Source organism: Physeter macrocephalus, chromosome 21 (assembly GCF_002837175.3).
Source record: "Physeter macrocephalus isolate SW-GA chromosome 21, ASM283717v5, whole genome shotgun sequence".
NCBI classification, from domain to species: Eukaryota; Metazoa; Chordata; class Mammalia; order Artiodactyla; family Physeteridae; genus Physeter; species Physeter macrocephalus.
This window is the reverse complement of record NC_041234.1, coordinates 32,461,020-32,476,615: the sequence shown is the minus strand read 5'-3', so window position 1 is coordinate 32,476,615 and position 15,596 is coordinate 32,461,020. Positions and strand designations below refer to the sequence as shown.

The 15,596-nt window shown below is 43.9% G+C and overlaps 1 protein-coding gene across 4 annotated transcripts; it reads left to right on the top strand.

The window, feature by feature from the left end:
• The first annotated feature begins 1,834 nt into the window (after nucleotides 1–1,834).
• RGN (regucalcin) lies at nucleotides 1,835–15,210 on the top strand. Of its 4 annotated transcripts, none has more exons than XM_055081877.1 (7): nucleotides 1,835–1,886; nucleotides 3,815–3,995; nucleotides 6,756–6,938; nucleotides 11,401–11,616; nucleotides 13,131–13,262; nucleotides 13,624–13,778; nucleotides 14,788–15,210. In XM_055081877.1, the coding sequence occupies exons 2-7, from the start codon at nucleotides 3,827–3,829 to the stop codon at nucleotides 14,836–14,838; spliced, it is 906 nt and encodes a 301-aa protein (XP_054937852.1). In that variant the 5' UTR covers nucleotides 1,835–1,886; nucleotides 3,815–3,826; the 3' UTR covers nucleotides 14,839–15,210. The 4 variants fall into 4 exon arrangements, with proteins under 4 accessions (XP_054937852.1, XP_054937854.1, XP_054937853.1 ...); XM_055081878.1 differs by lacking the exon at nucleotides 1,835–1,886 and adding an exon at nucleotides 2,601–2,616; XM_007104160.3 differs by lacking the exon at nucleotides 1,835–1,886 and adding an exon at nucleotides 3,487–3,585.
• The last annotated feature ends 386 nt before the right edge of the window (nucleotides 15,211–15,596 follow it).

Genomic DNA, 15,596 nt, shown 5'->3' with positions numbered 1-15,596 from the left:
ATCTGATGACTAACTGGACTTGAGGTAGGGAACAAGAGAAGTCTAGTGAGGTGTCCGGGCTTCTTACACAGTCCATTGGCTGGACCGTGGTCCCAGTCACCAAGACAGAGTGCTCAGGCAGTTTGTGGAGAGTAATGGGATTGGGTTTGGACAGCTCAGTGGTGCTGTTAAGTAGAGGGTTTGAGCTACAGGACTGTAGTTTAGGGGAAAGATCTGAGCTGAGATATATTTAGGGGAGTCATCAGCATTGAGGAGTTAGAGGAAGCCACGAGATAAGAAGAAGACACAAGAGAACCCCAACATCTGGAGATCGCAGTCCCAGTCTTTGCCTCACCCAAGAAAATGTCCTACAAGTTCTTACTTTTCTACCGATGGTTTGGGCTCTTTGCCAGATTTTTCCCAGCTGGATGTGTGGCTTTCGGAGGCTCCTCACTTTGTAGACTTCCTTCCCACGCGTAAATGGGGACATGGGAGAGTAGTTGTCTTAAGTACCTCCCGGTGTGAAGGCGAAATAATTGAGGCCATAAACACCAGTTATTCTAAGTACTGACCGTAAACCGAACTGAGATTGCTCCATCTCCTGCCTGCCTAGAGCCTTGTGCCTTTAGGTATTGATTTCTGGTTCTTCCTCCTTAGTGAATTAAGGGAAATTAGAATGCCACAATGATCGTGATTTGAGTGCGATTTGATAGTGCAGATGGCAAAGAATGGGACCCTTGATTGAGAGATATAAATAATGAGGTAACACTGACCTTGGATTCAACACATACAATAAAATGCATAAATCTCAAGTGTGGCACTGGATGGTTTTTGACAGTACATACACCTGTGCAACTCACGCCTCCATCAGGATACAGAGCAGCTCCATCACCACAGAAAATTCCCTCAACTCCCCTTCACAGTTAATACCTGACTCGCATCCCTCAGGAGCAGCCACCATTCTGTTTACCTCCCTCCCTTAATTTTATTTTTTAATGTTTTAAACTTGTGGGTTATTCAGAGAAAGTATGGATGGTCAGGTGGCAGAGCCAGGAATGTATTTAGGCTCTCAATGGAGAATGTGAAACTGAGCGCAGTTTAGGAATATTTATTCCACAGGATTTTTTTTTATTGAGGTATAGTTGATGTACAATATTACATAAGTTTCAGATGTACAGCATAGTGATTCACAATTTTTAAAGGTTATATTCCACTTATATTTATTATAAAATATTGGCTATATTCCCTGTGCTGTACAATATTTCCTTGTATCTTATTTATTTTATACATAGTAGTTTGTACCTCTTACTCCCCTACCTCTACCTTGCCCCTCCCCTCTTCCCTCTCCCCACTGGTAACCACTAGTTTGTTCTCTGTATCTGTGAGTCTGCTTCTTTGTGTTATATTCATTAGTTTGTTGTATTTTTTAGATTCCATCTATAAGTGATATCACACAGGATTTGTCTTTCTCTGACTTATTTCACTAAGCATCAAATAAAGCCTCTCCTCTTGCCCCACCAAAAACGTTTTGCAAGAGTTGGCCTCCAGCTGACTCTTCTCCACTAGGAGAATAGGATTTGTTTAACCGCTTGAACTTTCCTTTTGAACCTGTTTGTGTTTAACCGGACCCTCGACCCAATCTCTCGGTGAGGCATTTGGATAACTTTTTTTGGTTAAGTCAGAGATTACCTTTAGCTATCCGTCCAAACTCCAAAGCTTAGGTGCACTGGGCTCCAAGCCTCTGTCCCACCTCCCTGCCCCGGCGGGCTCTGCTGGATTCTTCCTGCCGAGGAGGTGGGAAGGCGTGGAGGGAATCCGTTCCCACCCACAGCCCGGGCCGGGTGACTCTCCACCGCGGGCCCTGCTCTGCCACCTGACCTCCGAGCCACCTGCAAGTCATCAGGCTGGTGAGTGCCCTGCTCAGGCCGGCCTCCCCGCCCCCTCCCTGGAGAGGGGACATCTGGCGACAGCCAGCCCCACCCCCAAACCCGCGCGACTGAAAGGAGACCGACCCCCTCTGCCACCCGGGGACCCGCGCCCCGCGCGCGCCCCACTCAGCCGGCCGGGGCTGGGGAGGAGGCGGGCGCAACCTTCAGCTTCCCTGCGGCACCCGAGGCTGCGGCCGCGCCGCCAGCCGGTCCCGGGCCCCGCGCCCGCAAAGGTGGCCCGAGCAGAGAAGGGACATTTGCCAGACACCCCCTCCCCCCGGCTTGCACCACGGAGCGTGGGGTTAAAAGTTGCGATTGCAAAACTCCCGCGTCTGATCTTGGGCCTTATCTCAGATTGACAGCAGGAAGGCCTTTAGAACCTCTGCCAATTTTTAACAGCCAGTGAGGACTGCAAATGCTACAGCGCTGGCAGGCAGCATTTGAGGACGATTTGAGCTGTGTTTCTTAAAAAAAAAAAAAAAAAAAAAAAAAAAAAAGCGGTTTATCGAAGGTAATATTAAACCAAAGATTATTTTCCCCTCTCATTAATTTGCCCATCCATGTGTGGGACCAGTGACTTCAAATCAGATAATTGTCAAGGAGAAGGGTGAAGATGCAGGCAGTTTTGATCATCATCAGGACACAGTCTGAGAAAGAGAGAAGGCTCTTGAAAGTTGTCTGTCTTTCCTCTCCCACGTGGGTTTCTTAAGTAAGGATTTTTTCTTTTCTGATAATTTTTCTTTTTCTTCTACCTGTTCGCTGGTCACAGCCACTGGCCTAAAGTCCCAGCATAGAATGTTCCTGCCTGTGGAGTTCAAGACTCCTTGCCAAACTGGCATGGTGCCTTCCTAGGCAGCAAGAAATTGCTGAGGGGCTGTCATTTCCTACAGTGGTGCCCCAACAATGTCCTTTTCTCCCCCCTTTCCATTGTCTGAATTTGAAAATGGATGTTATAGAGAACAGACTGGTGGTTGCCAAGGGGGAGGGGGTTGAGGGAGGGATGGAGTGGGAGGTTGGGATTAGCAGATGTAAGCTTTTATATATAGGATGGATAAACAACAAGGTCCTACAGTATAGCACAGGGAACTATATTCAACATCTTATGAAAAACCATAATGGAAAAGAATATATTAAAAAAAGAATGTATATATATATATATATGTATAACTGAATCACTTTGCTGTACAAACATCTTATGATAAACCATAATGGAAAAGAATATATTAAAAAAAGAATGTATATATATATATATGTATAACTGAATCACTTTGCTGTACAGCAGTAATTAACACAACATTGTAAATCAACTATACTTCAATTAAAAAAAAGAATATGGATGTTATTTCTACTTTAGTGTATTATCACTGATCAACTGCATTTCTAAAAATGCAGTTCAGAAAAGTGCAGAGCAGGAAGACTGGCCTTTGGGCCGTCAGAGAAGGCAATCAACACCACGCACGGATGGGAAGGGCAGCAGGGGAAGGACACCCAGAGGGCCACCAATGAGGGAGTTTCCCACCCCCTGACCCGCCTTGGGGGCTTGGGTGCTGGCATAAAGGCAGCCTTGCCTTGTAGCAGCCAGCTCTCTCTGGGGGTCACTAGCGCCAAGGTGTGGATGCTGGAGTGTTGCTTTTTTTCTCTCTCTTTTTAAGAGAAACCTTGAAAAAAAAAAGCACCGGTAAGTTGATTGAGGATGTCTTGTGTTATGGCCTATCAGCTCTTTCTTCTTTTTGATCTGTCTCCTCCTGCCACCTTGCGTATTTTCTTCTGATCTGGGGAAAGTGTGTCCAACCTTTCCAGTTCTGATTTTAAAAACTCAATCTGTATTGGGATCTTACCAGCGTCTTGGGTGTTTTGCTGAATTTGCTCCATGCGATGACATTTCACTTTATCTCTGTTGTCTTCAGTAAATCTCCCCCATGACAATGTCTTCCGCTAAGATTGAGTGTGTTTTGCGGGAGAACTGGCGCTGCGGTGAGTCTCCAGTGTGGGAGGAGGCATCCAACTCTCTGCTCTTCGTAGATATCCCTGCAAAAACGGTTTGCCGGTGGGATTCGCTCAGCAAGCAAGTGCAGCAAGTGACTGTGGGTAAGGATGAAGGATGAGCTTGGATCTGCCCAGACAGCCATCTCTTCCCTGGGGAGGGGCGGTCACCTAATGTGTCATTCCTCCAGGACCTTCTTGTTAAAGCGTACTGAATATGCTTGAAAACTGTTGGATTGTCATCCTTTCTGTGTCCCCCACTTTGACCCAGGAGTAAAATCTGGATGGTCAATACTTTCCTCTTCCCCTGCGGGTGCCGGGCAACATTCCCCACGATGTTTTGGATGGTGAGTCACGGTAGGATCTTTCCTTCATACCTTCAGTTAACAGCCGTGAAAGTTGGAGACCCGGTTTGTGGCACAGCAAAGGTTATCTACCTTGGGTCAGGCCAAGGCCTTAATTTGCAAAAAAAAAATAATAATAATAACAACAGATATATCCCCTCTTTGTGCAAAGAGGAGCTTTTGGACTTAGAAAGCATTAACCGGGACTTTCTGTTCACTGTTCAAAACAGTTTTCACAAAGGAATTTTGAGTGCATTGGAGTAGGATTCTGTTAATGGCCCTGTGATTTCCCATGGAGGGGTTTATCACATTCTATGGCCCAAGGATATGGGCTTGACTAGAGATAAAGAAGTTTCTTCTTTTCATCATTGTGTTCGTGGGAAAGAGATACCAGGAATTCCTGTGACCTCAGGACACTCTCTCTCAACCCGGAACTGGGGACCTTTTTTTTTTTTTTTTTTTAGATGAGAGGGAACAGCTTTTAATTCACTCACGGACATGACTGTGGCTAGAGGCAAAATGACTGTGACCCGCTGTGATCAGACTTGGGGGAGGGACCCATCACCTTCCCTAGTCTCTCTTTCCCAGTATGCACACATTAGGGATATATTCCTACCCCTAATCTGCAAAACAAAAACAAAACAAACAAACAAAAAAACCAAACCCTGGGAAGGGCTTGTGGTGTCCACAGTAGCTTAAAAGCTAACAGAAGCCTCAGGCCACAGGTTGGGATCCCTGATGAGGATATGACGCTCCTACTAGTGTCTTGCACATTCCCTGGGACCCTCCACGGCAGGAATCAACTTCTGCACAGGACACCAAGCGTCTTGCACTGAATAGATGCTTAGGAAATGTTTTCACAATAACGTCTGTCAATTTGTTTCCTGTGAGTACTCACCATGGTAATCCATCTCTCCACTTAAAAAAAAAAAGTTTCGGGCTTCCCTGGTGGCGCAGTGGTTGAGCAGCTGAATCTTGTTAAGATCAACCAAGCACCCCTCAAGGCTGAATCCCCAGGGCTCGGTGCTGCAAATACGGCTGAAAAAATCAGGCCACCCTCCCCTCAGCCCAAGAGAGGGTTTAGGAGGGTGTTAGGATGGAGGGGATAAGGTTGCAGATAGGGGTGCAGGGGAGACGGGGAGATTTCCAGTCGCGCCTTCATAGATGGTCAGGCGCCCACAGTTCTGCAGACTATGAAGATTTCCAAATATGTACACACATACATACATACGTGATCAGTTGTATCTGCCTGAAGGTTATCACCTCGCTCTTACCTATTTTACACATTAGGGTTTTGGATACTATTTTAGTTTGTTGCTTAAGGTTTAAAAAATGATTTAGGGCTTCCCTGGTGGCGCAGTGGTTGAGAATCTGCCTGCCAATGCAGGGGACACGGGTTCGAGCCCTGGTCTGGGAAGATCCCACATGCCGAGGAGCAACTGGGCCCGTGAGCCACAACTACTGAGCTGCGCGTCTGGATCCTGTGCTCCGCAGCAAGAGAGGCTGCGACAGTGAGAGGCCTGCGCACCGCGATGAAGAGTGGCCCCCGCTCGCTGCAACTAGAGAAAGAAACGAAGACCCAACACAGCCAAAAAAAAAAAAAAAAAGTTTCCTTATACGTGGAAAAATGTTAAACCCAGAAAACCTAAAATTTAAATATACAAAATATAGTAGTATAATGAAGACGTGATTTTTAAAATCACTGCATCTACATTTCTATTATTTTTTAATATTTATTTTTATTTATTTGGTTGTGACGGGTCTTAGTTGCGGCAGGCGGGCTCCCTAGTTGTGGCTTGCCGGCTCCTTAGTTGCAGCACGTGGGCTCCTTAGTTGCAGCATGCATGTGGGATCTAGTTCCCTGACCAGGGAACGAACCCGGGCCCCTGCATTGGGAGCACATAGTCTTAGCCACTGCGCCACCAGGGAAGTCCCTCTATTATTTTTTAATCATGCTTACTTCCAAAAAGGATTTAAGAAACAATTTTCAATTAAATACGTACAAAATGGGTCCCTTTCAAAAGACAAGTCCTAATTTAAAAAAAAAAAAAGACAAGCCCTGTACTTGAGGGAGAGAGAGATGTCACAAAACCCAGTTGCTGGAGATAAACACAGTTTGTGTCCCTGCATTTCCCGAAGATCAGGCAAACCGAGCATCACTTGCTCTGTGAAAACTGCCCTGGTTTACACACCACCCCCTTAGGAACCTCTCCTCTGAACTTGCTGTGGCACCTGCCCCAGTGTATGGTGGCTGCTGTGGTTTGACTTCTCTGCTTCTCCCGCTAGACTGGGAGCTTCCAGAGGAGTTGGGTTTCATTCATCTTTCCATCCATGCTGCCCGGAACAGCACACGGAGTTCATGCTCAGCGAATATACTGGGTTATGTAACCTTCACTGTTCAACAGAGAGGAGGGAGCAATCCCCTTGTCAAAAGAGTTGCAACCTCTTAGAGATGCCGGCTGGAGTGACGGACACAGTATGACTACTGGCTGCCCTCTGACTGCTGCTTTTACCTCTGCAGATGCCCCCGTCAGCTCTGTGGCCCTTCGCCAGTCAGGAGGCTATGTCGCCACAGTTGGAACAAAGTTCTGTGCTTTGAACTGGGAAGATCAGTCAGCAGTTGTCTTGGCCACAGTAGATAAAGAAAAGAAAAACAATCGATTCAATGACGGGAAGGTGGATCCCGCTGGGAGATACTTTGCTGGTATGGTTTATCTTTAGCACCTACTTACTGAGCTTTGGGGAAGACCAGAATATGACTTACAAAAGCCTCACAGCTGCAGTAGTAAAAGACGTATCGGGTCTCGGGTTCTTCTTTTATTATTACATAAGTCACTTGTATCCAAAAAAAAAAAAAAAAAATCCCATGAGGAAAAACTTCATAGATATCCCTTTCAACTGCTGTCTCTAGCAGACTAAAATTTGTATTGTATTTTTGTAGTTTAAATGAGTTTTAAGATAGAGGTTGTGTTGTGGTTACTGTTTAAATCGGAAATAATTTCAAACTTTCAGAAGAAAAAAGTAACAATAGTACAAACAACACCTGTATAGCCTTTACCTAGACTCACCTATTGTCAACATTTTGTTCCAACTGCTCTCTCAGTACATAAACATTTTTCTCCAGGATCATTTGAAAGTAAGTTGCATATACCATGTACCTTTACCTCTAAAATATTTCAGTGTGAATTTCCCAAGAAAAAAAATGACATATTCTTACATGACCATAGTACAGTAATCAACTCAAAGAAGTTTAACATTATGACCATTTTATATGATGTACTATCTATATATCAGTTTTGTCAATTCGCCAGATAATGTTCTTTATAGCATTCTTTCCCTCCAGTACAGAATCCAGTCTAGGATTATGTACTGCATTTAGTTGTCATTTCTCTTTAATCTTCTTTCATCTGGAATGGAACATAGCCTTTCTTTGTCTTTTATGACATTGCCATTTTTGAAGACTACAATCTCGCCCAACTCCCCCTCTTTTTTAACAGAACATTCCTCATGTTTTTGTGTTTGTCTAATGTTTCCTTGTGATTAGATTGATGCTATATATTCATGGCTGGAATCACTGCATAGGTGCTGTTCTGTCCTTCTCGGGGTATCCCATCTGGATACCATCTGTCCCTCATTGGTGATGTCAGTTTTGATCACCCAGTTGAGGTCTTAGATTTCTCTACTACATAGTTACTATTTTTAAATTGCAATTTATAAGCAGTTTGTGGGGTCTGTTAGTGATCTATTGCTGTATTACAAATTACCCTGAAATTTAGTGGCTTAAAATAACAAACATATATTATCTCACATAGTTTCTGAAGGTCAAGAACCTGGATCTGGCTTGGCTGGATGGTTCAAGGCTATGTCCTGAAGTTGCAGTCAAGCTGTTGGCTGGGGCTACAGCCTTGGAGGGAGCTGGAGTCTCTGAAGCGGCCTGGAGGATCTGCTTCAAATCTCACTCACATGGCAGGCAGTTGGCAGGAGGCTTCATTTCCTTACTGCGTGGGCCTCTCCATAGGACTGCCCGGGACATGGCTTCCTCCAGAGCCAGTGATGAGAGGCAGAGAGAGAGAGAGAAAGAGAGAAAGCCCAAGATGGAAGCTACAGTCCTATTATAACCAATCTCAGAAGTGACAGGGCTTCCCTGGTGGCGCAGTGGTTGAGAATCCGCCTGCCGATGCAGGGGACACGGGTTCGTGCCCCGGTCCGGGAAGATCCCACATGCCGCGGAGCAGCTAGGTCCGTGAGCCATGGCTGCTGAGCCTGCGCTTCCAGAGCCTGCTCTCCACAACGGGAGAGGCCACAACAGTGAGAGGCCCTCATACCGAAAAAAAAAAAAAAGAAGTGACATAGCATCACTTCTGCCATGTGCTATTGGTCACAAAATTATGGAGGGGACTAGACAAGGGTGTGAATACTGGGAGGCAGGGATCATTATGGGTCATCTTAGAGGCTGGCTACAACATGGGGAGATACTTTAAGTCCAAGCAAATATCCTGGTCCTCATCAAAATATCTTCCTTAGGTTTTACATTCCTTGATGATTCTCACTTGAAGCCATCTTTATTATGATGGCTGCAGAATGACTTATATACAGATTTAAATGAATTTTAACTCTAGTTCGAAATTAAATAATGCATTTCACATTTAGTTCTCATTTAGCTCCCATCCTAACAACCCTATAGTTAGCCAAAGTTGATTCTAAATCCCTGTTGTTTCCACCTCACATCATCAGCCATGCTGTCCTGGCTCCATTCTCTTTCTTTCTTTCTTTCCTTCTTTCTTTCTTCCTTCCTTCCTTTCTTTCTTTCCTTCTTTCTTTCTTCCTTTCTCTTTCTCTCTCCTTCTTTCTTTCACTGCGCTGGGTCTTTGTTGTGGTACGCAGGATCTTTAGTTGTGGCATGTGGGATCTTTTAGTTGCAGCATGTGAACTCTTAGTTGCAGCATGCATGTGGGATCTAGTTCCCTGAGCAGGGATCGAACCCGGGGCCCCTGCATTGGGAGCGCGGAGTCTTAGCCACTGGACCACCAGGGAAATCCCTCCATTCACTTTCAACATGGAAGGTAAGTAAGATCTGAGCAGGTGGTGTGGATTGTTTCCCATCTTCCTGGACTTTACACAACCACAGATCTAGTCCAGGACAGGCTGAAAGATTAAAGATGAGAATCCATTGGAAGCCCTTCTGCCAGTAATTTCTGCAGGATGAAGAAATATGATTGGATACTCTACCTCCTGTTGAAGTTGATTTTCTCTCTCCCTTATGGCTAGAAGTTTACAGCTCTGTGGCACTTGGTGAGACAAAATTAAAATGCCCTCAGAGGCCTGAGTTCTTAGCCTGGAGTCCCCAGCTCTTAACCTTTGCCCTCTGGAGACGCCTTAAAATTGTAGGCATCAGTGTGCATCTGTCAGAAGCACCTGAGAAACTTTTTCTAGAGAGAGTTTATAGCTTTCAGCAGGTGTTGAGAGCTGTCCCTGGCCCAGAAAAGGGTGGGGTCATCTGATAGTCTGGATGGGGGTCTCTTAGTGGTGGGTAGTACCCTGAAGGTGTCCCAACACCCAAGGTCTCACCTGTCTGGGCTCACTACTAGATAATGATAAACCAGGGCTCCAGTTTCTTTCCCACTAAGGAAGAGCCCTTTCTAAGCAGTGGGGGATCCACATTCATGTTCCAGGCATCTCCTTCTGTGAGGCAGATAGTGGGGGAAAGGGGTGGGTGGGGGTGGAATAGAAATAATAGAACAAGCCCAACTGCCCTATAGCAAAAAAACAAGGAGGGAGGTCTGGCTTGCTGTTCAGGCTTTCCAGTTTCAGTCCATTTTCCTCTAACTCACTCTTCTTTCAGATAGAGCATGTTATAGTAAATGAGCTTTCCAATATCTTCATTATGTTAAATTCTGCTCTGTAATACATCCAAGTAGATAGAAAATCAGCAAAGAAATAGAAGAACGGAATACCATCAACCAAACTGGACTTAAGTGACATTTATAGAGAACACTCCATTCAACAACAGCAGAATACACATTCTTCTCACGTGCCCATGAAATATGCACTTAGACTTGAGTGTGATCTCAGTAAGCAGTCTGTATGTTTAGGTTCAGATCACAAGTTCCAACCTACTTTCTATTAGGTGCCATTAGGCGTGCCACTCAGTGGTCAGTCTGAGAACTAGGAGTTCTATCCATTAGCTCCGTTCTCCAAATCCTTAGCATGCTAATTAGAATCAGATCCATGCATGTACAAACAGATGAGCCCAACAGATCACAGACAACTTTATGGGGTTGCATTCCTGAGCATCATCCCTCTTTACTATCTTCTAGTACTTTCCAGCTTCCTGTAGCTCCTTTTCATTCCTCCAGTCAGAAACCACCCACTTCTATGACTGTTCTGCCTCCAGGGCCGAGTGGCAGGAGGGGAGAGAGAGAGAGAGAACATGAAAGCAACGGTGTTTGATCTGCCCTTTTGTCCCTGCAGCTTCACTAAATGCAGAGGAATGTCGCCTTCCCTCAGAGTTTTGATTCCTGTAGTTTCCTGTTGCTGACCACTCTCTGCCTTTGCTACCCTGACTGCAGAATTGCCTGGGGGCTGGTGCATGAGAAAATGGAGAAAAAGGAGTAGAAAATAAGCAGGGGGTTTCTTCCACTCTCTCTCTCTGAGCCATAGGAGTGTTTTCTGCTCCTTGCGCCAGATCTAGAGGTTTCTCTCGGACCTCTTTCTGCCTGCACCATGGTGCTCACTTCCAAGTTTCAGGCTGGGTTGAGTTCAGGCCAGGACATACTAGTGGATAAAATGGAGAACTCAAGAACTCGCCACCAGTTAGGTGATGCTTGAAATTCTGTGTTCTTCTCTGAGCCGCCTGATAATTTACATTGCAGAGTTGTCAAATAGCTATGCCATGCATTTTGTCCAGGTCTTAGAGTTGTGATCAGTGAGAGAAAATGAGGTTGGTGCAGATGTCTGGAACCAGAACTACTCAAGGTAGTTTCAATTTTCATTATAAGCAAGGTAGTTGTCATTAAAAAAAAAAAAAAAACCCATAGGACCCAGATTGGGATTGTATAATAATTTCCTTGATTTAATCACGGGGAAGGAGTCCTGGTGAGAGAAGATGGTGCAGTGCACGGGCGGGATGCTGTGCAGCTGAGCTCCGTGCTCTTTGGGTTTTGTAGGTACCATGGCTGAGGAAACAGCTCCAGCAGTTCTGGAGCGGCGCCAAGGGTCCCTGTACTCCCTCTTTCCCGACCACCATGTGGAAAAATACTTTGACCAGGTGGACATCTCCAATGGTTTGGATTGGTCTCTGGACCACAAAATCTTCTATTACATCGATAGCCTGTCCTACTCCGTGGATGCTTTTGACTATGACCTGCAGACAGGGAAGATCTGTATGTACTTTTTCATTATTTTTCTTAATATTGCTGGTACTTTTTTCATATGCATATTACTAGCAGGCTGCCTCGCCCTTAACCCATTTGAAAAGGTCCTTACTTTTCAAATAAAGAACTGCCTAATGTTATGATTCCAATATTGTAATGATTACACAGACTTGACTATGCTGCCAGTCAAGCCATGGCTCTCAGCACAACTAAATATGGCCACAGTTGGCATAATATGGCTAGATCCTTAATCCTTTTTCTTGCAGTCATCACTAGAAAGAGGATCACTGTAAAACGGATCCTGTTCTACCAGCTGGTGTTTAAAGGCAAATAGTATACAGCAGAATGGAACAAAAGAACAGAAAATTAGAGTTTGGGGTTGATATTTCTTATTTGTACTTTAGTTAACTATAGGTAAGTACTTAAAGACAAATTAACAACCTTTCAAAATGGAAAAGTAAAAAAAGTAATTGCAGATTGTTCAACTCCACCAATGAGATCTAAACTAGCCATAGTTGGAAACTGGGAGGGAAGGAATTATTGGAAAGAATTTAAAAAGGAGTGCTTGAAACTTTCAAGAAAGATGCCAGACCACAAGAGCAAAACCAATCATAAAAATGACTTGAAAAAAATCATGAGTCTCATGTAGATTTAATCAGAGGCAAAATATTCCAGCACAGATGTTTTGCTTTGAAATATGTAGTGCTCTTCTTCATGGCTGTTTTTACCCACTTTACTTACACATGGTTTTAACATTTTTTTCCCTTATACCTCTCTCTGATTACTGTAATGACCTGGATTTTGTAGTGTAATGTTCCTCTGGATTTTGATGCTTGTTTTTTGTATATTATGATTCCCTTTAAGGCCGGCCAGTTGGGTTTCAGAATACCCCTCTTTTCAGAAACAAGCTCTTCTAATATTTCGATAAGGTGATTTTGGAGCATTTAGCTGGGCAGAAACAGAACTCATACACCTTGTTAGTTCTTGTGCGTGAACTGTTGGCAGCTCGAACCTGGGCCCTTGGCTGTGAGAGAGTGGAGTCCTAACCACTGGACCACCAGGGAATTCCCCAAAGTAGGCATTTTTGGGAAGTAAAACAGCAAAGGTCTAACCACAGACTGAAGTGTGTCTGAGGTGGGCATGCAGGGCTTCAGTTCAGGTCCCTCAAAATGATCTTTTGTTATTTTATTAAGAATTCTGCTTTCTTTTTTCTCTCCTCCTCTGAAAGCTTAGGTGGCTGTGTCTGTACCCAAACTAAAGGGAGTGAATCCACCCCAAATCCTACAGTTCAAATCCTTTGTTGAGGGGTGCCCACTCATGTTTTTAGACATTTTTAGAGTTAGGAATCCTCCTGAATCATCCCGCCTGTGGTACCCATTTGCCAGACCCTGGATAAGCAGAAGCGATCAGTATTTATAATCAACTTGATTGCTCGTTGTTTGATGCTCAGTATTGAGTGGCCTGTGGTTTTGGGGTGGGTGTGTGTGGTTGGTTTGTCTGTTTATTTTTATTTTTAACCATAGCCAACCGCAGAAGTGTTTACAAGCTGGAGAAAGAAGAACAAATCCCTGATGGAATGTGTATTGATGTTGAGGGGAAGCTCTGGGTGGCCTGTTACAATGGAGGAAGAGTGATCCGTTTGGATCCTGAGACAGGTAGGCCCACAGCAAAATGAAAAACCCCCGCCATGTCTAGAAAACACCAGACACTAGGGGCCAGAGACACTTCATTACTAATAAAGTTATATAGAGATATATTCAAAGGTCTCAATTGGATGATTTTGGAAATAAAGGCCAAAGATATAGCCCAAAATGTTATAGTCAGAACTCCTTTTCCTGTAGAGGTAAATCTTTTTGCCCAGAAGAAATTGTCAGGGAAGGTAGGTGAAATACCTGGGCGAAGTCTGACCCCCAAATCTTCTTTGAACTTTCCTATTGCTCCACAAGGGGTCCCAAAAAGTTGTGCGGGTGGAAATTTGCTAGAGCTAGACTTTAAATGAAGTATTTGGTGACCTAGGGAAAAGACTCCGAACTGTGAAGTTGCCTGTTGTTAAAACAACCTCATGCTGCTTCGGAGGGAAGGATTACTCTGAAATGTATGTGACCAGTGCCCGGGATGGGATGGACCCCAGGGGTCTACTTCAGCAACCTGAAGCTGGTGGAATTTTCAAGGTGATCTGGCTATTTCTTTTATTTTGAGGGTGAGGTGGGAGATCTTCGGTTAAATAACTGAATGATTGGTGCTTTTTGTTTTTTGGTTTTTGTTTTTTGTTTTGTTTTTTGCGGTACACGGGCCTCTCACTGTTTGTGGCCTCTCCTGTTGCGGAGCACAGGCTCCGGACGCGCAGGCTCAGCGGCCATTATTTATTTTTGCGGTACATGGGCCTCTCACTGTTTGTGGCCTCTCCTGTTGCGGAGCACAGGCTCCGGACGCGCAGGCCCAGCGGCCATGGCTCACGGGCCCAGCCGCTCCGCGGCACGTGGGATCTTCCCGGACCGGGGCACGAACCCATGTCCCCTGCATCGGCAGGCGGATTCTCAACCACTGCGTCACCAGGGAAGCCCTTGGTGCTTTTTCATACTTCCCAAATACAATTGTATTTGGCATTTAAGCTCATCGTGCTTGACTTTAAAACATTTTATTGAGATTTTCTAGACCTGAAGTCCAGGACAATGTGTTTAGCCCACTTTGTACAGTGCTTTAAAATATTTTTTTGCTTCAGTGGTGTTTGAAATTCTATAAATCAGTAGAATAGGCTTGGAAAACCAGAGTTTGAAACACATTTATAAGATTAGTTGATTGTTTTGATGTTGCAAGAATATTTTCAGGTTCTTAACTTTTTTTGGCAGTGAAATAAACACTGATAAGAGTTATAGATCTCTTGAGCTGAAAAGAAATGTAGAAATCATCTGGCGCAAACCCCTTTCTTAACAGATGGGAAGAAGATAGAAATAAATTCAATTTTCAATCCTAGTTGTAAATGGTTGCTAGTTGAATTATTATCTATGTGAATAATTGGGTTGGACCATAAATACCTAATCAAATAGTTCCTTTTTATTATAGGAAACAAAACAAGGATAATAGGTGGCTAAATATATTATTGTGAATCATAAAAATGTTTTTGGAGAATACTTGTGAATTACCTTGTATCAGAGTCTCTCTCTTTTCTTTTTTTAACAGATAACTGGCCTGGGGGTCAAAGGAATTCCTCCCTATCCCTATGCAGGATGAGTGACAGGCCTTCCTTCATAGTGGAGGAGACTTAGAAGACAACTAGAAAATTCTGGTGCTGAAATTTCAGTCTAGTTACAAAAAAAAAATGAAGCAATGATATTAATAGGATTAAATTTTTAATTACAATTTTTAAAACATAGAGCATTTTTAACAAGGGATGACAGGTGGTTTTGATAACATACTAGAAGGCCTTCTGCAAAAGTGCTATAGAAATATAGAGGTGTTCAACCGTCAACCAGCCTCTTGATTCTTTGCAAATTGCTGGTGGAATCGGGGAAGGGGGAAGGGACCATATTTGTTCTTTACTCTGCATTCCATACTTACTATACCTAAAGCTTTAAAACACTAATAAATAGTAGTCTGCTAATGACTTGCTATGATTATGTTCCTTTTTATTTTCATCATAATCTTACAAAATATGCTGCAGTGCCAACCTACCTTCATATTACTTTTCCTGTATGATATTTTACAAACTAAAATATTGCTGGAGGATAAGAATCAAACATTTTGGCAAAATCTACAGTTCCGGCTGCCACCTAGTAGATGTAATGTATCACTTTGGAAAGAATACTTTAAAAATAGCCTTATTGAGTTATAATTGACCTACACATATTTAAAGTGTACAATTTGATAAGTTTGACATATATATACACATTAATGAAACCAACACCTCAAGTAAGATAATGAATCTATCCACTACCCCAAGATTTTCCCTGTGTCCCTTTGTAATCCTTTCCTTTTGTCCTTCTGTATGC